General features: G+C 37.1%; 1 protein-coding gene across 3 annotated transcripts in view; it reads right to left on the bottom strand.

The window, feature by feature from the left end:
- The window catches only part of man2a2 (mannosidase, alpha, class 2A, member 2), a 65648-nt gene that overhangs the window by 20509 nt on the left and 19714 nt on the right, over positions 1-25425 (bottom strand). For all 3 annotated transcript variants that reach the window (XM_056451424.1, XM_056451426.1, XM_056451425.1), the window contains exons 6-19: positions 24853-25024; positions 23379-23506; positions 23015-23188; positions 20163-20349; positions 15205-15382; positions 14226-14428; positions 11395-11577; positions 8994-9108; positions 8842-8909; positions 7715-7880; positions 6022-6258; positions 2374-2496; positions 1876-1990; positions 1651-1784 (exon numbers count right to left, since the gene is read on the bottom strand). In XM_056451424.1, the coding sequence (XP_056307399.1) occupies positions 1651-1784; positions 1876-1990; positions 2374-2496; positions 6022-6258; positions 7715-7880; positions 8842-8909; positions 8994-9108; positions 11395-11577; positions 14226-14428; positions 15205-15382; positions 20163-20349; positions 23015-23188; positions 23379-23506; positions 24853-25024 (2183 nt within the window). The remainder of the gene's footprint in view (positions 1-1650; positions 1785-1875; positions 1991-2373; positions 2497-6021; positions 6259-7714; positions 7881-8841; positions 8910-8993; positions 9109-11394; positions 11578-14225; positions 14429-15204; positions 15383-20162; positions 20350-23014; positions 23189-23378; positions 23507-24852; positions 25025-25425) is intronic.

The raw sequence follows: 25425 nt of genomic DNA on the forward strand, positions 1-25425 counted from the left end.
ATGTAATAGGTCTACATTAATGCGAAACGAGCTAAATATCTTCTTTAAAATAGTCATAGATCTCAGCTCTTGGCGATATCTTTGCATATCGTCGATACACAATACTATCGTCTATTGGCACAACCCTAGTTGTGACTTAAAGAGACCCTAAGTCACAATTTCCGCACTACTAAATATTTTTGTGTTGCACCACTGAACTTAGTTTAAACGTAACGCTACGTTCCAACAAATATATACAGCAGCCTCACCCCATGTTTACATTGAGGAGTTCGTGATCATGAAGAATGATCTTCCTCTACTTACAGCCACATTTTCCTCTCATATCTCACATTTGTTTCGGTTTGTGAAAGAAGAGTTTAATTTTCTTTAAAGGAGAGTTTTGTGTAAATTGTATCCACCAATTAAAATGTCTTCATGACCGAGTTCTTCTCGCTGCTCCTTTCTCTTTCATATGTATAATAAAAACAAGTCGAATGTTTTGATAACTTCATTTGTATTTCGCGTGTCTTCACGGCTCGTGCTGCAGGTATGTGTGTGAGAGAGAGAGTTTTAATTTTATTGCCATTTCAGCTTCTATGGCTATGTCATGGCAAAAAATAAAAATAGATCAATTTTACCGAGTTTTATAAATACCAATTTTCTATAATTATAAAAAATATTCTAACAATTGAAAGTAATCAACAGCAATAAATAATACACAAGGTAAAATACATAAATAATAATGATAATATACAAGATAAAAATCTAAAACAGTTTTTTAAGGTTTCCTTTTGATAAAAATTGTACAATTTTAGATGGATTAGATTTAAAAATATTTCATTTAAAGTCTGTCCAGATAAAAATTGTTGTCTGATAACATTAAAAATGGGGCACTCCACAAGAATATGTTGAACACTGCAGGTATGTGCGTCGTCTGATATTAGCGACTGACTGCGGTGTATCGTACTATAAAAATGTCATTTGTCATTTCATTTTCATAGGAGAGTTATTTATATATAGATGCATTAGATGCAGAATTTTAAAGCAGTTTAACTATTTAAATGCTTTTTATTGGATATTACATCATTCAATGCAACTACGCATGACTTTACGGAGAGCTTATGACCTACTAACTATGGCTGGCCTTAAGAATATGTAGTGCAACCGAAGTAAGTACAACTTTAGATACAAACTAGCTAGTAGTTACTAATGCCCTAGTGTGGACTTTACCTTCCAGAAGGAACTTATGACCAGCTGGTGCAACCCTACCCTGGTGTCTTTGCGCATGATTCGCTCATAGCAAACTAAAGGTAAGAGGGGCGTGGCTAAGAATACTGTGGCTGAATCTTCAAACTGATGTCAACAGAGAAGGACCGCCACACCAAACACTCAGCAATTGCTCAGAATTGAATTGAACTGAATTTTTTTTACTGGATTAACTTGCACAGATTCATTGTTCTCTTTAAAAACAATAAGGTGTGCTAGCAAAATAACCATTGTAAATTTTCACACAGTCACTTGCCTACATCTCGGATGGCCTCAGGGATAGCAAACTACAAGCAAATGTTCATTTTTGGCTGAACTCTCCCTTCAGATTACTGTAAAGGCTCTGATTAACATACCCGCAGCTCCATATGAGCACATCAACAGTTTCTAGCCGTGTGGATTCACCTGAAAGCCGTTGAGATCAGTGTAGAAAGTATCTCCGCTCTGGATGTCGGTGACGAACCTCATGGCCAGCTCTTTGTTATTCTGATCTCTGATGTCCACCACAGTGGTGATGTCCAAAGAAAGGCCGTCAACCCCTGAATGACAGAGCAGAGACACGTCAGGAATAAATGATCAGACAGGCCAGGATGTCCTCACACATGTTTGCAAGCGGGACAGATGGAGTACCTGGAACATTATGAATGCGGACCGTCTGCTGAAAGTGCTGATAATGTGCCACAACCTCCGCGAACAGAGGACCTTCAACCACACGCACGATAGGGGCTTCTCTCTGCGAATACGGCTGTGAACGAGTGGAAAGGTGTTAAGCTGTATTTTTTAATAGTGCTGTAGCTGGACAGACTGTATAAGTACGATGCCCACGTCACGCTGGAAAACGGTCGTAGCTTAAAAGAAAGTGTCTCAAATCTTCAGACACTGATAGAACTTTATTGGAGGAAGAATTTGATCTCAACAGTCATTAATTGGTTGTCTGTAAACATGTCAAATACAGTCAAAAAACCTGTGATCAAATACAGATTTTTTTTAGCCTAGAATTTTATGAATCCATAAAATTATTTTTAAAATTAGTCCCAAATAACAACTAAATAATGTCTGAAATCGGAGTCAGGCTTTAATTTGCTTCACATTTTTGATGAATTGCCAGGCAAGACAAGCGGACACTACCTTGGCGTTTCCGTCCGGCAGGAACAGATAGGCTCCGCTCTTGTCCTTGGAGGGTCTCGTACCGTATGTTAGGAACTGAATCTGTACCCTCACCTCCTGGGGATCGTCTTTCCGTCGAACGCTCTGATGGAGAAAAGCGGGAGAATTAATCATTGCAGACTTCTCTGCTGACTCAGAATCCAAAAGAGGACATAAACGCATATGTGCTACAAAAAAACATGAGTTTCATTTCATCTGGCGAGCAATAAAAAAAATACTTGGCCAGATGACTGGACGTAAAAATAAACTGCTGGTGTCATAACTTGGAAACTTCCCCTTATTATAAGCATGCAATATTAGATGAGTAGGGCTGATGTTTGGAGTAGTTTTTCCTCACTTTACTACTTGCGAATCCTACAAGGCTGAAAATGATAATGACTTGTATTACAGCTAATATCAAAATGCAATATAATTTGGTCTGAAGCAGTGTTTCTCAACTACGTTCCTGGAAGACCACCAGCTCTGCACATTTCTCTTGTTTCCTTAACCAAACACACAGCTGATTCAGATCATCAGCTCATTAGCAGTGACTGAAATGTCTGTAATGGGTGTGATAGAAAAAGGAGACATACAAATCATGTAGTGTTGGTGGTCCTACAGAAGCGTGGTTGAGAAACACTGGTCTAAATAACTGCTTTAGGACTAAAATAACAAATTTAGGCACCAAAACTTCAACATACACTGTATAAAATTTATATTGAGTGTATGATTAGCTAAATATTACTCAAAATATTTAATAGCCAAAATAAATAGCTAAAACTGAAATATGATAGAAAAGCTTATCTTAATGTAAAGTACTGTAGGAAAAATAAAATAAATGAAAATAGGGAGAACTCAGTCCGAGAGACTTGAACAAGCAGAAACTTCTTTATTGAGACGTGTAGGTTAGTCTGCAGTCACAACGTCTTCAAGTCCACGAGTCTGTTAGGGCCTATAAGAGTCTCTGACATGGTCTGCAGTCTGCAAGTTTAATCACATAATTACTCTAAAAAATGCTCCGAGATGCGAGCAGAGGGAAGAGTGGGCGTGGCCGGCAGAGCAGGGAAAAAGAGGGGAGCGAACAACTGTTGTCAGTTGGCTCACAAAATGAGACACGAACCGTGAGGAGACCCATGATTTTATAGTTTAAAAACTTAAAAAGCAAAGAAATAAACAGTAAACACTTTAATGCCCTGCTACATTTGTTATTCGTAATTTCATACACACATAACCACAATTTGTTACATCACTATAAAGATAATCGGGTTTATATAAACACTATAAATGAGGAGGATTCTCTCCTCCTGAATCCCCGGTCTGAATGCAGACACAGTAGATAGCAGTGCAGCATGTCTCTTGCCCTGTCTGTTCCAACCATTAGCCCTGCCGGTAATCTGGAGGGTTTTAAAGGGTCACGAAACACTAAAACACATTTTTTAAGCTGTTGGCAGTCATATATGTGTCCCACACGGCTAAAAACACTATCAGGACACATATATTTCACTAAAAAAGTGAAAATTGGTTGTTTTTGCGTTATTTTGAGCTAATTCGTACTTTCGGTTTGAAACGAATTTTTGAAGCTGCGTCACAGCCATGAGATCTTAGCGTGTATTTCAGCTTGTAGACTGGACATCTGTACCTGGGAGTACCTTATTACGTCTCTGAGTGTGCTGCATTAATGCATGAGTAAGACTTGGTTCAAACCAATCAGCGCGCTCTATTGTGTATGCGGTACAACTTCATTAATATGCATGATAGCTTCGAAGACTGTTTTACCTGAAACAGTGTTCAGACGGCAGAGAGACGACACGTTGTGTTGCCAAAACAAGTGGGAAAAGAAGAATTGTTTGGAGATACGGGTCTTCAGTGTTGCTTTTATAATGTGCGGCAACAAAGGTTTTGTTTTTATTTTCCAGCTATGAGAGTGCAACTGGACTCACGTGTGGATCAGTGCACGTGACATGCGGCAGAAATAACATACGTTTGTACGGAACATTTTTTTACTCGAGAGCTTTTCGCATCTGGAAAGGGTGAAATCCAGATTTGCCGCTTGTCTCCTTTTAAAAAAGACGCGGCTCCAGTTGGTGTTGATTGTCCTGTCTCTACAGATTTGGTAAGTGTGTGCAATCAGTGCCTTTTCTGCGTCAGCAGTAATCTTTCAGTGTTTAAAGACAGACTTAGTCAAAATGATTTCTAAGTTACTTAGTTTACAGCACGTTAATATCACTACAATATTATGTGCTGAAAGATCTGCTGTAAATGATGCTCTCTGAGTGTAAACATGTAAACACTGCAAGCAAACTATTACCGACCATCGTGTTGAATTTTCGCCGCATTTTGAGACAGGATAGTCTACACACACACACACGGCTTTCTGATCTACAGAGTTCATCTGAGTTACCAGGAAATGCAGAGTTTTTTTTCTCTTATTCAACGTGCGGTGTCAAACATTCCACAGTCATTAAACACAGTCACTGTCTTTCTCCCCTGCGTCTGTGTGTTTGTTTTGCCTCGGTGAAAATCAGCGCGTGCCCAAATGGAAACTCCCATTTTTATTCAAATCCTGCCCTCTTTCCCTCCCCCGACACTCCCACCTAAACAGAGCTAGACACACCCACTTTCTTGACTTTTTCCAAACTAGAGGTGTGAAAACACCCTGCTGAAACAGGGGGGTTTCATGGCCCTTTAAACATAGGTGAACAGCAGTGTGAATATAGGCGATGTGTATGAATGGTAATAAAATCAACTGTTAAAAGAAAGTCTGCCATTCTCCAAATCACGTACAGCTCTCCCGACAAAAATGCTTGCTGCAAACCAACAGCTTTGCTGTATCGGCCCTGACAGCATCGCGGGGGAAAACATGCAACAAACAAATACAAGCCTTTATGAACGGCTGAACATACGTGCGCAGATGCAGTCTCACCCAGTCATTGGGTCTCACAGCTTGGCAGGTCTGCCTTGCCTTCGGAAAGCACGTGCTCTCATGAATAATTAAGAAGCAGGGTCTTCTCTAGTATAAGACAACTCTGCTATAAATAATGAGAAACCGACGCGTCATCACTCCACTAGCAGATTAGAGCTACGTCACTGATTTTGATCTCGCCTCCAAAAAGATTTTAAACCCAGAAATTGAAATTAGCAGGCAAAAGCTCAAAATTATCCAGTTTTTGCCACAATTAAAGCTGACAGGTGCTAATGTTGTCTTAACTGATGCTCAAAACAACAAAAAGTACTCCAGGGTGTCTTCAACTTTTAAAGATTGGATGATTTTAAAGGTAAATTAAATGAAAAAAGGGTAAATGAGCAGTTATATATTTTAGATTGTGTATTGTGTACCATATAGATATCATTTTGGAGTAAAACTATTTTTGTTTTATTCTGTATAAACTACTGAAGACTGAAAAACATGTCCATAAATGAAACATTTTATTATTCCACGTTCCTATTCCACCAAGGAATTCTGCTTGACTGAATCAATTGCATATGCAGTCCAAGTTGCTTAAGCAATCAAATCACTTCAGGAATTATGCAAACGAGGATCACGTTTTTGTATAATTTTACCCTGAACCCTTGTTAATTTCTCACTTCACTTCCTGTATGTTAATTCAGCAGTGACTCTCATGCTCTCACCTCCAGCAGGCCTGTGGCTCCAGAGAAGCCCAGAGTGAGGGACTGGCTTTGGATGTAGAACGGCTGTCCGTCAACAGTCTGCGAGCGCACAGGCAGAGGATCCAAACCCCGAATGCTCTGACCCCGTCCTGGAACCCTGAGCAGCGTATCGGAGCGCAGCGTCATGGGCGAATCAGCAGAGTCGTACAGGTGGAAGACAGCCAATCCCAGAGCTGGCAGACGAGCCATGAAAGAAGCCTGGACAAAGAGAAGAGCTGGTACTAACATGCATTTAAATTTGTCTTTTATCACTTGTGTTAACATTTGTTCAAGATTAGGATTAACAATATTTAATCATTGATCAAATAATTGTTGATGATCATTTAAAATGCATCAATTGTGTACAGTAGAGCTGTCGCTAAAACAAAAAATCATTTTGAGAAATTAATTCTGCATCGATTCTGAGATTATCAAAATGCATTGCTATCCTCTCTTGACTCAACTTTGAGTGTTTCTTTAATTCCTTCATGTCGTCCCAACACAAACCGATTAAGTTGACTTAATCTTTTTTTTACAAATTTAAGTGTATTGAACATAAAAAATTAAGTTGTCCCAAAAAAAATCTAAGAATTATGTTGTTTCAACTCAATTTTTAATAAGTAGTTTGAATAAGCAGCAAAAGTATTTTTTAAGCATAGTTTTTATCTTCTTGTCTGAGCCATCTTGTCTTTTTGAAATGTAAATAATTCTCATTTTATATACAGTGGGTAAAATATGTATTGAAAAGTCACCATTTGTCCTCAGAAAACATATATCTAAATGTGCTGTTGACTCGATATTTTCCCCAGATGTCAGTAACAGCCAAAGTAATCCACATATACAAAGAAAACAAAACTAAATAGTTTCGAAACCAAGCTGTGTGCAATACAATGAAATGACACTAGGAAAAGTTGAACACATGAAAAAAGGTGTAAAAAGGCATGGAAAGACCAGACAGCATTTCTTAGTAGTTATACAGCAGTCCTGAATAATGAATATAAGCTGCTTCAGTCCAATATTTACATTAACAGAAGATGAATATGAAGATCAGGGTGGACATTTCAGCAAGACAATGCTCCCAAACACAGCCAAGAAAACGCTCAAATGCTTTCAGAAAAGAAAATAAAGCTGCTAGAATGGCCAACCCAATCACCTGACCTGAATCCTAAAAGAAAATAAGAACTAAAGACCAGAGTTTAGAGACGAGACCCTGAGAACCATCAAGATTTGAAGATTGTTGAAGCCTTGGAAAATTCCTTGAAGTCCTTGTGTCATTCCATTGTTATTACAAATAAACCATTTTTAAATGTTTGTTTTGTTTGTATTTGGATTGTGGAAGTTTTTACAGAAATATGGTGCAATTTCAAGTCTACAGCTCCTAAATTGACCTGTTAAAATCATTACATGTTTAATACTTATCTGCTGTGTATTGCTCCAAGACAATATCTACATACCATGAACACTGTTCAATGAAAAATTGCAGGGAGCAGATTTACATTTTATATCTGAAATCGTATTCCTGAAGCCAATTGCACAAACACACCTTCCCCAATATAGTCGAATGCATTTTTGATTGAAAGTGGAAAAACTTAAACTGTTTTGAGCCCCATTTACACCTCTATTTAACATCATTGCCTTGCTGTCAGACTTAGAAAAGCACTGACTTTACACACACCTGATAAACCTCTCCACTCATCTCCACAGCGGACATCCACTGCGCGCTGAGCTGCACCGGTAGCGTTTGTCCATCTTCTGTAAGCACCCTTACTCTTGCTGAATTCACCAGGACGGTGACCACACACAGACGCTCCTGCTCCACCGGGTTAAACAGCACCAGGTACCTGAAGAGGAATACAGTGGAAAAAAAATTAAAACCCACACCTGCACACCAAGGTTATTTCAGTAAATCTCTAAAATCAAAGACTAAAACTCTTGGTCAAAAAAAAAATTAAATAATTTTGAGTGTTTTGAGTTAAATAATGGGTCTAACAACAGTTACTGAAAAACAAACTGAAATTAAAAAGTAGCAAAAGTAAAATATCATTTTAATATTTAAGCACTATGATGAGAAATAATACCTGTGATGGCGATTTTATAGCCAAACACATCAGTCAAGCACATATTTATGTAGAAAAACCATAAAACATCTGTTCAATCTTTTCTTCAGCTGCTAAAATATATAAATTAGGCATGTTTAACTGCAAATAAAAAAAACTTATCTTTTATATGAAGAGGTTTGTCTGAATTCTTCATAATTATACATTTAAGTTGCATTTGGGGTTTTGGGTTCAGTGTTTGTTCAAACAATTATTTTATTTCTATTACTAAGAGGTTTGCACAAGGGTTAATGTAAGCTAAACTAACCTTTAATATATAAAAAACTAAAAATATTATATAAAAATATATAAATATAAAAAAAAAAGAAATATATAATAATATATATATATATATATATATGTGTATATATTTACGAATTTACGCAAGTATTACAGCGCTTTGTAAGCGTTTATTATTACTATTTGTTGAGTCTCCCCATACAGTTTGATAGAGCGCTTGGACCTGGAAGCCGCTTCGCGTGATGACAATCTTAACAAGTACCTCCAAACTTGAACAAGCACCTCCTGGAGATTTGTGGATAAAAATAGGCCCTATCTCATTGGCCAGATTTAGATTTTATTGCACTTCTCTGCGATATGGATACTATTACTGCGATAGCAATACTTTTTCGATATATTGTACAGCCCAACCTGCTGCAAACTAAAAAATGACTCCATTCAACTTCCATTAAAGATGGCATCTCACCTTGGACTGGATTCCAGCTCGATAAGCGTCCGCTGCGGGAGAGAGTCCTGTGTGGCGCGTCTATCATCCTACAGTCATCAAGACAGAAGTTACAGGTCAGAGCATTAAATACACTGGCTGACTTTACAGAAAAAAACCCTACTGCTCCTCACCGTCTCCAAGAAGGGCTCCGTCTGGTAGAAGCGATAAATGTCTTTATTCTTTATTATCAGGAAGTGCGCTGCATTAATGATCACTCGTTTCAGACCCACCAGAGAACGTAACAGCCTGTGGGTAGACGAGGAGATTAATCAAGAAGTCATCAATCTAAACTCGAAAAACGCTCACTTATTGGAAATGATATTTCACACATAACAGCCTGAGAGACTGCCTTCATTAGCTGAACATCCTCCACTTAGTTAATCCAAGGGCTAGGTCAACCCAAATTGAAAATTCAGCTATTATAAGGAACTTTCACAATAGGAACTAGCCACCATGCTAACTACATTTCTTCTTTTGAAGTTTGACATAAATGGGCAATTAGCATTGGAAGAACACCGGGGTGAGGTAATAACTACTGGATTTTACATCTGTTATGGTCTCACTTTATTTTAAGGTACAAATCTTGCTATTAACAAACCATTAACTCAATTATCTACTAATTAGCTGCTTATTAATAGTTTTTAAGGAAGTCAGTGGGTAGGATTAGGAATGTAGAAACAAAACCTAACATTGTAAGTATTAATAAACAATCTTAATAATGGGCAGTAACTAATCCAATAGTTAAGAGTGTGAATTGTTACTTAAAGGGGACCTATTATGCAAAAAAACTATTTTATAAGGGGTTTAAACCCATTTGTGTGGCAACAGCCTGTGAATATAACCAGCTTCTAATGGTCTGCAGAAAAACTCTGATTGGCATTCTGCCTTTAAACGTGTTATCAGAGGGGGAAAGCCCCACCCATTAGTGACGATCTCTCCCTCGTTAGCATAGGACCTTAGTCTTGTTTTTGAATCTGCCACTTTGCTGACACATTGGCATTTGTAGCTCCGCCCTCTTTTGAAAAGAGCACAATCTCAGTTGAATTTAAAGCGACAGTCACCGAAATTGCACAATTAGGATAAAAGCCTAAAGGGGCAGTTTAAAAGAGTTATAAAACTTTATTTGTGAGGTATTCTGAGCTGAAACTTCACATACAAACTCTGGGGACATCAGGGGCATGATAGGTCCCCATTAAACTAAATTGTAACTGTTTTTATATACATTTGATAAATAATAGCTAGAATTCATTCATTTATACAGGTGTATTGATTTTTGGGTAGCACTTTAGTTTAAGTAGCAATTCTCACTATTAACTAGTGTCTTATTACCTGCCTGTTATGAAGATATTGACTGATTATTAGTACTTCTAAAGTATGATCTTATTTTACATCACTAATCCTACCTAATATCTAAACCCAACTACTGCCTAATAATGAGGAGTTCATTGAGGCAAACGTCATAATCAGTGCTTTAGTAATAGCGAAAATTGTACCTTAATATAAAGCATGACCAACTTCAGTTTTGCCTGTTTTTGATTGTTGTTTAATTTGACTGTCAAACCGTCAGTAGCTAAAAGTAGATAAAAATCTCCAAATGTTTCAGCTAAAAAGCTTCTTCAACGTTCTACTGGAGAAACAAAGGTAATCTACATCTTTGATCCCTTACAGAAACTTCATATGAATTTCCCATGGCCAAAAAAACCTGCCAACACTACCGTTATTCCAGGGAGCCTTTCGGTATTTCACACTGATCTCCCCACCACCTTCCCATTTTGTTATTTCTCCTGAAAAAAATCACGTAAATCCAGACTCAGCCCCCCCCCCCCCAAGTCCTTATCATTTTGCTTCAATCTCCAACAAAGCACCCTCAACCGCGCCCTCCCCTTGAATTTTATTAATTTAACAGTAAACTATGGTGAACTATAATAATAATAATAATAATAATAATAATTCCTTACATTTAGAATTGCACTTTTCTGGACACTCAAAGCCCTTTACACAGTTTTGGGGGAATCTCCTCATCCACCATCAGTGTGCAGCATCCACCTGACCACCAGCCATGTTGCGCCATATCGCACACCACACATCAGCTGATTGGTGGAGAGGAGACAGAGTGATGAAGCCAATTATACGGTAATATGGGGATGGTTAGGAGGCCATGACGGACAGAGGCCAGTGGGCAAATTTGCCTGAGTTTAAACCCCTACTCTTTTTCGAAGGACATCCTGGGATTTTTAATGAGCAGAGAGTCAGGACCTTGGTTTATCATCTCATCCTAAAGACGGCCCTCACTGAGCAGTATAGAGTCCCTGTCAATATAATGGGGTCGTCAGGACCCACACAGACCACCCCCTGCTGGTTTCACCAACACCACTTCCAGCAGCAACATAGCTTTCCCATGTGGTCTCCAATCCAGGTACAGGCGCAGTCCTGCTTAGCTTCAGTGGGAGACCATGTGAGAGTTGCAGAGAGTTAGCTGCTGGTTCTCCCTATTTTAACGCACATAACATTTGCAAACGTCTATTCAGAGACCTGTTCCCGTAGTCGATGACGACAGCCTCTTTGGCAGTGCCCGTGATGGCATCATGATGCTGGAAGAGCCCAATGTTTCGTCTGGCATCAGTCAGGAGAGAGTAATCTGAAACCGGAAATCGTCCTTCAACTCCTGCATGTCGTGCATGAGCCACTGCCAAACTATAGAGGATTTCTGCCCCTCTGCAGACAAACACAAAAAAGCATCCAGTTAGCATGACTCTGAACCAAACCACAACAACTTAACAAGCTGAGCAGCCAACCATAATAGAATTAAAGACTAAGTAATGACAGTAATTAGGCGATGCCTTGTGCTTGATTCAGTAGAAAAACTCGGAGAATAACTATTTTAATTGTCCCTCAGTAATACCGCAGAGAACAGGCCTTTACTCAAAGCATAATTGAATCTCTGGCAAATAAAACGAGACCGTTTCCAAACATGCTAAAATAATGGATTCAATTCAGATACCTCGATGGCCGTTTTAAATGTGCTGCCAATTAAAAATTAAAAGGCTTTCGCAAAACCTTGTTAGCAGCATTTTCTGACTGAAAGCTACTTGTTGAGTTGTTAACGAAGTGTCATATAGCAGCTCGATGTAAAAATGCTCTTCAATCCAAGCCTAATTTACAGAGGCGGTTATAAATGAACCATTTGTAGTTGGATTTCTGTGAAAAGCGTAAATATTTAATGCGCTGAAATGACATTTTAATACAGTTCTGGCCAACACCGTTTTAAACAGATTCACTTTCATATTAGAGCTCAAATCCATTAAATAGTTGATGACAAAATTCTATAATCATTAAAAAAAACTGAATTAAATATTACTTTAAAGGTCCTGTGAAGTGCTTTGAAATGTTCGATTCAACTCATCTTTATTTCTATAGCGCTTTTGCAATGTAGATTGTCAAAGCAGCTTCACAGAGTAGATTATAGTGAATTGAAACGGTGTCAGTTCAGTTTTTAAGTTCAGTTCAGTATGTTTAATATTCACTGCTGAGAGCCCAAACACTGAAGAGCAAATCCAATGATGCGCAGCTCTACAGGTCCCGAACCATGCAGGGAAAAAACTTCACCAATTGGCGAAAGTGAAGGATAAAAAGAATCTTGAGAGAAACCAGGCTCAGTTGGACACGACCATTTCTCCTATGGCCAAACATCTTATGCAGAGCAAATGTGCATTTTGATTCGATGTTTGACAATCTCAAACTAAACACGAAGAGATAGTGGTTGAGCTCAATGCATCAAATGAAGCATCAAATAAAAGCATTTGATTGGTTATGATTTAGAAGTGACTACAAGCTTTGCATGTTTATATCAGTTTAATATCTTCTAAATGTGAATTTTGTCACTGTTTTGGAGCACATTTTGTTAACATTTAATATTATTTATTTAGGATTTGTGTTTTCGCATTCCAATGCCTAATTATTAAATTGTTAAAATAACTAGAATTAAATTAAATATTCTTAAGGATAAAATATTATGTGTTCTTTGGAAGAGTGTACTTGCATTGTGATGATAGTATATAATCATTCTGGCATTATATAAAGAGTGGCATAAAATTACAATAATATTGTTTATCGCAACACACTCACCGGCCATTTTATTAGGTACACCTTACTAGTATCGGGTTGGACCCCCTATTTGCCTTCAGAGCTGCCTTAATTTTTCGTGGCAAAGATTCAACAAAGTACTGGGAATATTCTTCAGAGATTTGGATATATGTTGACATGATGGCATCACATAGTTGCTGCAGATTTGTCGGCTGCACATCCATGATGTGAATCTTCCATTCCGCCACATCCCAAAGGTGCTCTATTGAATTAAGCTCTGGTGAGTGTGGAGGCCATTTGAGTGCAGTGAACTCATTGTCATGTTCAAGAAACCAGTCTGAGATGATTCACGCCTTATGACATGGTGTGTTATCCTGCTGCAAGTAGCCATTAGAAGATGGGTACACTGTGGTCATAAAGGGATGGACATGATCAGCAACAATAAACCGGTAGGCTGTCGTGTTGTCCCGATGCTGAATTGGTACTAATGGGCCCAAAGTGTGCCAAGAAAATATCCCCCACACCATTACACCACCACCAACAGCCTGAACCGTTGATGCAAGGCAGGATGGATCCGTGCTTTCATGTTGTTGATACCAAATTCTGACCCTACCATTCGAATGTCGCAACAGATATCGAGACTCATTAGACCAGGCAACGTTTTTCCAATCTTCTATTGATCAATTTTGTTGAGCCTGTGTGAATTGTAGCCTCAGTTTCTTCTGGTCTTCTGCTGCTGTAGCCCATCCGCCTCAAGGTTTGACAAGGCATTTGGGCCTACAAAACTGCCACTCACTGGATTTTTCCTCTTTTTCAAATCATTCTCTGTAAACCCTAGAGATGGTTGTGCGTGAAAATCCCAGTAGATCAGCAGTTTCTGAAATACTCAGACCAGCAGGTCTGGCACCAACAACCATGCCACAATCAAAGTGATTTAAATCACCTTTCTTCCTCATTCTGATGCTCGGTTTGAACTGCAGCAGATCGTCTTGACCATGTCTACTTGCCTTAATGCATTGACTTGCTGCCATGTGATTGGCCGATTAGACATTTGTGTTAACGAGCAGTTTGACAGGTGTACCTAATAAAATGGCCAGTGAGTGTTTATTTTGGTGCAATATATCGTACAAAAAATAGATATCGTGCAGGCCTACTTAAAGTATTAATATGCACCATTTAGGGCACAAATAAGCTAGCTACTTTTATTGGATTGAATCCCGATGTGTTTAATGTATTTACAGTGTGATATGAAGCCTAAGCTGGACGTTTGACTAACTGACCGTAGGTGAGACTCTAAAATTCGGTCCAGGTTTTTGTAAAAGGGTCGTGAGGTGTAGTATCCGCTCCAGTAATGGTCCTCTCTGTCTGCATATGCAAAGAAGTCTCCGCTCAGCACAGGGTAATCGGGTGGTCTCGCCCCCGGAGTCACTCCATTAGCCTTGTACACCGCATCAAAGTAGTCTGACAGCGTCGCAAACTGAGCCTGAAAGCACAGAGAGTTACTTGGAGGAAATCTTCATACGATTCTGCACTTGTTAAAAACATTTTTTGTTCTTTACTTACAAACAAGTCCTATGGTGGAGATCACTATTAGCTGCACTAGCACATATTTAAAAGGCACAATATGTATGATTTTTTTTTTTTAAATGTCATTTAAAGCAGTATTTCCCAACCCTGTTTCTGAAGGCACACCAACACTACACATTTTCAATCTCTTCCTAATTAAACACACCTGAATCAACTCATCAGAACATGAAGTTAATGGGTCAGATAAGGTAGACATCCAAAATATGTACTGTTGGTGTGCCTCAAGGAACATGGTTGGGAAACGCTGACATAAAGACTAAAACAGCATAATATATTTCGCTGAGTTGTGCATTTACATTGCCCCAAATGATTCGAAGAATGTTTTTAACACCTATTTTAATATTTTCATGCTAATAATGTCATATAAACCCTCGATTTCCAGTGTGTATTATTAAAAACAGTAAAAAACCTAGTCGCTTTAATATGTTGTGTTTTTTTAGCCTGCATAGAGCAGCATTACAACAGAAGCCTAAAATGTATTTATTATTATAGTTATATTAGGACTCCCATAGGATGTAATGAAGACTACAACTCCCAGGATTCCACACTCAGTCACCAAGTCTTCAAAATACACCTTTGCTTGTTATGCGCAGTCTAGTGGCGAAAATGACATATTGTGCCTTTAAATCAATTAATCTAATCCTAATTTGTATTGTTAGGCTGTAAATGTACCTTCACGTGCATTTCTGGATGGGAGTTCATGTAATCGAACAGTTTCTGGTAGTTCAAGTACTGCTGGTCCCACTCTAAAGCTTTATCATAGCGAAAGTCGTCCCCCAGAGGAACCAGCAACACTTTGCTTCGGAACAGCTTGGATTTTTTTCGATATTGATCGAGCAGAACGCCAGCTCTGAAAGAGAAAAATGTCAGATATAAAAGTAAAGCTTGGGTTTTATTATGACTGTGAATCGACTGAAAACATTCAGAAGTTAATATTTGTATTCAGCAAGAATGCAGTAACTCTTAAGCTTGGTTTATACTTCTGCGTCGAGTGACAGCAGATTTTTATGTTCCTCTGCTTCGAGTTTCTTCACTGGCGTTTTGTTTTTTCTGAACGCTACCTTAAATGTACAAGTAGCTCAAACTCGCTCATTCAGAAGCGGGAACTGACGGACAACAACTTTAATTATAACGTAAACGCAAAACAAAAGTTTACATCTGAAGAAAAGTTTCCATCCCTTCACAGGACTCGACACTTGTAAACACTCACTCCGGGCTCGCAGCTCTCAGCACAGCCCACACTCATCACAGCTACCAAGTCGACTAATCACAGACCTTGCGCTACACGTCGTTGCGATGAGTAGCTACATTTGAGAAGTGCGCATCAGCCACAGCGAGGGCTATGCGACCGCACGGAGGCTGTGCATACACTTGACGCAGAAGTATAAGTCAGTCTTTGAGTCATTTGGGTTCATTTTGATTAATATACATAATATAGAGGTTAAATTATTAGCCCTCCTGTGAAATTTGTATTTTGTGATGTTTAACAGAGCAAGGAAATTTTCACAGTATTTCCTATAATATTTATTCTTCAGGAGAAAGTCTTATTTATTTTAATTTGGCTGGAATAAAAAAAAAAGTTTCACATTTTTTAAAACAAATTATTAAGGACAATATTGTTACCTCTTTTAAGTAGTATTTTTGATTGGCTACAGAACTGTTATCCAATGGCTTGCCTAGTTAACCTAATTAAACTAGTTAAGTATTTAAATGTCACTTTAAGCTGAATACTGGTATCTTGATAAATAACTAGTGATGTACTGTCACCATGACAAAGACAAAAGAAATTTCCTAGAAATTGTTAGCTAAAAATGTGTTGAAAAGAATCTTTGGTGAAGATCACTTCATTTGTTTTAATAAGTTCACAGTAAAGCTAATAAATGAAAAAGAAAGAAAAATGCATACTTTTTAGTAAAGACGCTCAAAACGCACATTATTTAACATTTACACTGAGAATTCACACTAAGCATTAAAACAAGTAGGTGTGTATGGAGTACAAATATATGTAACATCATTTATAAAACTATAATTAATGCTGGGCAGGTAATCTGGAAGTGTTTGCTTTGCTTTGGTTTTTCAGGGTTAATTATTGTAAAATCCCAATTGCAACGGAAAAAATTCTGGAAAATGTAAAGATGGCATTTCATCCCGTTCAACCTCATGATGTTAAGATGTGAGCAAAATCACCTGTTTTGTCGTCACTTTAAACATCACGCTAGAGAATCATTCAAATACTAGCTCTAAAATGATGTTGGTGAAGTAACAACGGTTTCTGCTGTTCTGACGTCCGCTGCAGATGTGAATGAAGAAAGTAGTTCCTCTACGAAAGAGTTTTTGAGACTCTCCGTGTCTGATTTTCTATTTGAAACACACGATTATGCCGTCGAACTGTTGTATAAACGTAATATCACACAAGTAGCAGTGCGATGTGGCTGTATATCATTACTGGTGAGACGCTAAGGCACTCGGCCTACTGCCTTGAGCCAATGCACACCTTCCACCAGTGCCGATATACAGCCACAACGCTGCTACTTGTGTGATATTGCTCATATTTGTATAATATTAATATATAAATACACACAGCACACACACACATATTAAGTGAAAACAAACTTTTATTTTGCATGCGATAAATTTTGCCTAGCACTAAATATAATATTATAAATATAATATAAAGATGATCGATAAAGTTAAATTAGATGTGTACAAATATATTTTGCCTACCAAAGAACCCCCCTCCCCCCAAACACACATGTTTATTAAACCTTTATAGTAACAAACCATGTCTTGAACAGCAGATTAGCGCATTAGAATGACTCCTGAAGGATCATGTGACGATCGTAGTAACGAATGTGCTTAATAAAATGTCCCAGTTTCTCTTTCAGTAGCTCAGTTTTAACCAGTCACGCCAAAATGGAAGAAAGCATGTTTGAACAACGGCAAAGGAAATGAGTCATGAAGCTAAACGTGCGCCCATAAAACCCTCTGCCTATTCCAGTAAACCTGAAAGACCTCAGAAGTGTAATGACAGGTGCAAACTAATTGCTACAAGCTTGTTAATATCCTGGGTTTTCTTCAGCGCTGGATTTGGGTTCGAGCCCAGTTCAAGCGCAACCCATATAAATACAGCTGGCGCCAGCTGGGTGACGGACAAATGAATTCTGTTGGCGAACACAGGATATTAACCTGCATTCACTCTTTGGCTAAACTCGCCCCGATCTAATTAATTCCCTGCTTTTGTATTAATCAGTGCAACAGCCACGCTGGTGATGGGAAGGTCATATCGTTTTACTGACTCTGACCTTTCAGCCTTATTCAGCTAAATGAACAAAGATTTGTTCATTTCAACAAGAATAGAACTCAAATGTTACGTATTAATACCCAAACACACAAAAATATGTTGTATGTGTAAAAAATAATTCGAATATTAAGAAAAAAATAATGTTACGAATATATATATATATATATATATATATATATATATATATATATATATATATATATAAATATATAAATACGCACACACACACACACACACACGCACACACACACACACACACACACAGTTGAAGTCAGTATTATTAAACCCATTTGAATTTTTTTTCTTTTTTAATTATTTCCCAAATGATGTTTAACAGAGCAAGGAAATTTTCACAGTATGTCTGATAATATTTTTTCTCCTGGAGAAAGTTTTATTTGTTTTATTTCGGCTAGAATAAAAGCAGTTTTTAATTTTTTTAAATCCATTTTAAGGTCGAAATTATTAGCCTCTTTAAGTCATTTTCTTTCTGATAGTCTATAGAACAAACCATTGTTATAAAATAACTTGCCTAATTATCCTAACCTGCCTAGTTAACCTAATTAACTTAGTTAAGTCTTTAAATGTCACTTTAAGCTGTATAGAAGTGTCTTGAAAAATATCTAGTCAAATATTATTTACTGTCATCATGACAAAGACAAAATAAGTTAGTTATTAGAGATGAGTTATTAAAACTATTATGATCAGAAATGTGTTGAAAAAAAATCTGCTCTCCTTTAAACAGAAATTGGGGAAAAAAGAAACAGGGGTAATAATTCTGACTTCAACTGTGTATATGTATATATATATATATGTGTGTAGGTATGTATGTATGTATGTATGTGTATATATATATATATATATATATATATATATATATATATATATATATATATATATATATATATATTTGGGGTGTGAACCTACGATCGGTTACGATTAGCATGCCATAGATTCAGTTCAATTCGATATCTCGGTGCATCACAGCGGCTCGTGCTGTATACCTTTTTCAAGTGAAAGACTGTCCAGCAAACTCACAAGCAGTGAATTGTAGGAGACTTTTATTTACACGCACGCACGCACGCACGCACACACACACACACAAGCAAATATATTGTATGGGTCAAAATGTTTTTTTTTTTTTTCTTTTATGCCAAAATTATTTGAATATTGAGTAAACATCCTACTGTAAATATATCACAGCTTAATGTTTGATTAGTAGTAAGCATCTCTAAGAACCGAATTTTAAATATAAAGGCAATTTATCAATGTTTTGATATTTTTTACCCTTAGAAAAATGCAGATCAAACATCATGCATGGAAATTTATTTTTTCAGCTTTCAGGTGATATATAAATCTCAATTTGAAAATAAAAGTAACAATGTAATTCATAATGTAAGCATATACAAATAATAATAATTATAATAAGTATGCTTCTCTTTGTAAGCAAAGATTCTTACTTATTAACTAATTTCTGTATCCAAATCTGTAATCATGTCATGTGACACAAAACAGGGCAATCTTTGCAATGTCAGCGCAGATTTTTGTATTAAAATTAAAAAAAAAAAAGTGGATTTATGCAAAATTAATTTAAGAGTATAGTAACTAGAAACTTAACATGAAATGACAACAAAATTAAATTAAAAATTCAACCACTTGTTTGGTAAAAGGCATGTGTCCATAAAAAAAATGCTGAAATGCAGCACAAAAATGCTTTGTGCACCAAGTCTTTCATATAAGTACTAAAATCAGATGTATAAATATATAGAGTTAAAGGCAATATTATTAACCTCCTGTGATTTTTTTCTTTTTTCAACATTTCCCAAATGATGTTTAACAGAGCAAGGAAATGTTCACAGTATATCCTATAATATTTTTTCTTCTGGAGAAAGTCTTTTGGGTTTTTTCGGCTGGAATAAAAGCAGTTTTTTAATTTTTTGACGACCATTTTAAGGTCAATATTTTTTAGCCCCTTTAAGCAATATTAGATTTATGATAGTCTACAGAACAAACCATCATTATACAATGACATGCCTAATTACCCTTACCTGCCTAATCAACCTAGTTAAACCTTTCAATGTCATTTTAAGCTGTATAGAAGTGTCTTGAAATATATCTAGTAAAATATGATGTACTGTCATAATGGTAAAGATAAAAGAAATCAGTTATTAAAACTGTTATGACTAGAAATTTGATGAAAAAAATTTCCATTGAACAAAAATTTTGGGAAAAAAACTTATAGGGGGTTAATAATTCTGACTAATCAAAATGCATTGCGAATGAACAAATCGCTCCCTGAGCCACATTAAAGATACATGCAAAATGTCCTCACCTCTCGGCCACGTTGGCATCATTGATGGCTCTGGGCGGCACCTTCCACGGGCAGTTGACCCGACTGCCCGGCAGCCTCTTGAAATCAAACTGGCAGCAGATTTTGGGGTCTGGGCCGCACGTGTGAGGCACATCATAGCTGTAAAATGGCATCATGTGGCAGAACATGTCTGTGCTCGACTCGATATCTGCAAATAAAGAAAATCTCATTAATAAACTCTGAGACGGGTTGGCAGGAGACTTTGGCACAGTTTTCCAAAGTAGATGCCAAGGCTTGTGTTTTCTCAAACCTTCATTAGACGTTTAAAGCTCTTCCTACATGTAATTAATGATCGCAAATGCTCTATTCTGCTCTATTAGACTTATTAAGTAAGTTGTGGCATAGTTTTCGCTTTGCTCATGCGAAACACACTGCCGTGATGCTGGGATTTTTAGACTTGTTTCTACAGGGTTTTATCAAGTCAAATTTAAGATTTTTAAGACCATTAAGAATGACATTTTAGACTTATACAGGGTTAAAAACTAAGATTTTTTTTTCGAATGGCCCGGTATAATCATGAGGAATCGTGTAATTAATTTAGTTTGTTTTTTTCCCTGACTAGGAAATTAAATTTGCAGTAAAAATGTCTAACAGCTCTTGTATTTCTTGACAAGTAAAAACTAAAATACTAAGAAATAAGGTTTTATTGAGATGTATTGCTGGTCGTTGGATGAACGTCGGCCTAATTGAGTAGCTTTACTTAGACAATGCGAAACTAAGACCCGTTTAAAATGATTGAACACAATATTTCATCGAATTTAAGAGTTTTTAAGGCCTAAAATTTAGCTTTTGAAATTTAAGACATTAAGACTCTGCAGACACCCTGTTCTAAGATCATTACAGTTTCTAGAGCATTTTAAGGTAGTTTACTGGCACAAGTCAAAAGAGTGCATCCTCAAAGTCTCTATGATCTGGCTTTAAATCATTTAATGTGCGTCTAGTAGATTTATACGCACATTAACATGCCTGTTAAGCAAAAATAAATCAATTAACAAATGGCTTACTGAGCAGACCTCCAGTATTTTGTGATTTTACAATAGTGGAATTTAACACAAAATCGGTCACAAAAATTATTTTGGACATTCCCGCCACACCACAGATCATCGTCTGCATAGTTTTACATTCAAAAACATTCTAGTATTAGCAAATAGATTGTGCAAAGCCTTAAGCTTTTAATCACTTGCTAAACATTTACATACGGTATATATGTTGTCATATACGTAGCTCTCTCCCTTTCCTCTCTCACACTCTCACACACAAGTCCACCAACGTGTTCAAATAGCCATCAAACAACACAGATGCATTATTTTCAAACAGTCGGATTCATTTTCAAATATAATCCAGCAGCTTTAGTGGAAAAGTCAAGTTTCTCTCCATTTCTCTGTGTTTCCTTTATATAAATTACAGAAACCAAAAAGGAGTTGTGTATTTTTTTTTACAGCAAAACAATAACAGCAATGCCACTAAATTTGTCACAAATTTTGCAAAAAAATTCACCACATAATCAATCATTCTTTTCACAAAATCCTGGAGGGACCAAGTAAATTAAGAGCACACTTTTGAGGTTATAGCACCAAACCAAAATGTATAACTAGATTCTGTAGATTAAATATGTCAAGTTATAGCCTAAATTTAGCATTTTGTCACCTGCCAATGGTCAGCAAAATTACAGCAATTTACAGCTAAATTATTTCTTAACTATTAAATCATTAATTATATTATCTTTTGCTTTAAAATCTATTTATGTTTAATGTGTACACCATTCTCATTATAAATTTAGAAAAAGGTTCACTTTGGTTCACTCTGAAATTGATTGCAGCTCATTTCATATTTATATAATTGAATGGTCTTTGTGTTTTGATAATCTCAGGCATTGAAGTAATAATAAATTGAAGACGTCGCAAGCTAAAAAATAAGGATGGAATCAAATGAATAATAAATATTAATACAATAATTAAATAAGAAATGCTTTTTTCCACACAAATGTAAACAATCTGAAAAAAAAAACAGGCTGATAATGAAGTACTAAAAATGACTCAAATTAAAATGAAAATACTGAAGTTAAATCTTGTTCAAAATATCAATAAACACTACAATAATATATAAATTATGCCAAAATAACATTAACGGAGCAATTCCATGGACATGTCAATCGTGCCATGAAAAAAAAAGTTTTCACCAAAATAGAGAAACCGTTTGTCATTTTTTTGTGTTGGCAAGTATTTTACAGCAAATCAAAAATACTCAAAAACGCCTCGGTCAATGATTTCAAACTATTACATTTAATACACCAAAGTTTCACAAGTGGCAGTTTCACATCTGTCACATCTATAACGCAGAGACGACACATCCATAACCAAGCTTTTTCCTCAATAATGTAAAAATGTCAATCAAAATAAAATCAATCATTTTCATTCGCTAGGGAGCCAACTCTTTCATGTTGATAAGCATTGTTTCTTTTGGGTTGTGCAGTTTAATTCACAGAATTTCAAGCTTGTTGTATACTGTAAAATCGCCAACTTGTTTGGTCACATCCATAACGCATGTTTATTTTGCTCATCTCAAATCTAAAAAAATGTTTACAGACTGATATTTTTCTGATCCCACAACTCTGTGGTCAGCAGTTTTGGAAAATATGAACAGATTTTACTGCAAATGTCACATCCATAACGCTGGAATTGCTTTCTTACAAAACATGTGGAGATGCTTTATTACACATTTAGTGAACTGAGAAATAACTCACTTATATAACAATATAAATATTGAACCATAATGTCATGTCGTGTTTTTTTGTTGTGTTTTTGGATTTTTACCCCAGGCCTGTCTCCACATGAACTCAAGGCTGCGTGTGGCGGCAAAGTGCTTCTTGATGGAGTAATGGACCCTCTGGATCAACATGCTGCTTATGTTGGCCCGTTTCAGCAGGTAAGGCATGGTGGCGCTGTGCCCGAACGGATCAACCGCCCAGCCCGAGCGAGGGGTTATACCTGCAGATCACACCCATTCAACATTACAAACGTTAATCCAATTTACAGTTTTTCTTAACTGCTTTGGAAAATTTATCAAACTTTATTGCACGTCGAAATTGGAGAATTGAACCAAATCAATTGACATAAACTGTAATACAAAAGCTTTATGCAGATGCTAAAACCACAGAAGCCCGAAAACCCCTCATACCCAGATTTCTCTCCAGCCACTGATGGCCTTCAATGAGCTGATCGATCATGGCGAAATAGTGAGCGTTGGCTTCGTCCGTCATCACCCAGCCTCCGGTTACCATCTCCAGCTGTCCGCTGAGGATTAGCCTGAAAGAGGAATGGGTTTAGAAGAGGATTCGCCACATATCGCAAGACGAGGTGAGGAAAATCCCAGACATTAGATCAGGCTATTTAAGGAGCATCTCTCAGATGGGCTAATTAACCTTGAGTGGATTATTGAGTTAAGAAGATCAACTGATGGAGAGTGGGCATCAATCGAAACACTGAAGAGCGCGGAAAAAAACTATATTGGAGATTGTTTTTTTATCTGTAATGTTTTTCCAAAGTGAATGGATTGCAAAAATGGCTGGTTTTGGACAGATACGCTAGCTTTTAAAAGTTTTAAATGACATCTTCTATGCATTTATTTGATTAATAGTTCTTGAATCTGATTGGCTGATTGCCGTGTGATATTCTGCCAGTAACAGCACTCGTCTAGCCTCTTCACCCTTGTGTATCACTCTGCCCACATACAGCAACAAGCAGAGGACACTCTACAGTTTGACAAATATTGCAGCTGTTAGACAACATAATGTACTTTTGAGGCTTTTTTAGTCGAGAATGTAGTTGTTTAGATTGCAACAATGCAGTTTATTTATAGGGATAGTGCCTATTTTAAATATTTATAATTTCTGAGAGACAGCGCAACGGCGGCCATTAGCCTGTCTTTGAGTAGACGGTTGACGACGTCCATCCACAAGATGGCCCTAAGAGAAAACAGCGTAATTTCAAACTACAGCTGATTAAATTATTAAACAGATAATGACTTTCTAAGTCGATCTCTCTCTTTTGTATGTTGTAGTGCTGTATTTATACCATAGTAATATTGTGATCTCCCGATTGCAACAGAGAAATACTGGGAAACCTCTGTAGACTGATGGCATTTCATGTAGTTCAGCCTTATAATCTTAAAATGTGAGCAAAATCACCTGTTTTGTCATCACTTTAGACATTACGCTAGAGAATCGTTAAAATACTAGCTCTAAAGTGACGTTGGTGAAGTAGCAACAATTTCTGCTGTTCTGACGTCAGCTGCAGAAGTTAATGAACGGCGGAAGAAAGTAGTTCCTCTTACAAAAGGGTTTTGGGACTCTAAGCGTTTGATTTTCTTTTTTATATACACGATTATGCCATCGAACTGTTGTATAAACGCAATATCACACTCGTAGTAGTGCAATATGGCTGTATATAGTCACTGGTGACACACTAAGCACAAAAGTTGTGCTATATTAATGTGCGTATCCGCAGCTGTATCCCTTCTAGACTAGACAATAACGAAACGAAGAAGCCCCGCCCCTGAAAGTTGACTTTATCTTTCAAATAATCTTTTAATACACTTCATTTTAAGGAGAAAATGCTAATGAATCACACACAATACGTTAAAAACTACTCACTTGCGCATAACCTCTTGTTTATGCACATCTGCGCTTTCCCACCATTTGGCGAAGTACGATATTTCTGACCAGATGAACTTCCGGCGAGGATCTTCTGCCATCTTGGTCACCATGTTGTTTAAGATGTGCTGCGTCTGGTCGTTGTAGTACTTGTCAAACGTTTTGATCCATCCTGTCAATAAAAGCAGCACATTGTTAAAACTGACCAGATTTGAGCAAATTCTGCCACCACAGAACGACCAACCACAGTATCTGCGCTTAAAACAAACACTCTTTTAATAAAACACTGAAAAGTTTAAAAGGAGCAGAGCCATTTTATTCTCTGAAGAACAACCTGTTCAGAATAACACCATCTGTTCATTATTCTGAGGCTCTGCTGGGGCATGCGAAAATATCAGGAACAACACGTCGAAAATGACCCCGAGAATGGCAGAAAGGCAATTAAAGTTGAGAAACATACAGGGAATATGATCAGCATTACGTAACGGGCGTTAAAAGCGCAGCAGCACACATATACCAGTGACACGACACTGACCCCAATAAAACAACAGAGAATCGGGTCACTGACTTAAA

This window comes from Danio aesculapii, chromosome 25 (genome assembly GCF_903798145.1).
Source record: "Danio aesculapii chromosome 25, fDanAes4.1, whole genome shotgun sequence".
Taxonomy (NCBI): domain Eukaryota; kingdom Metazoa; phylum Chordata; class Actinopteri; order Cypriniformes; family Danionidae; genus Danio; species Danio aesculapii.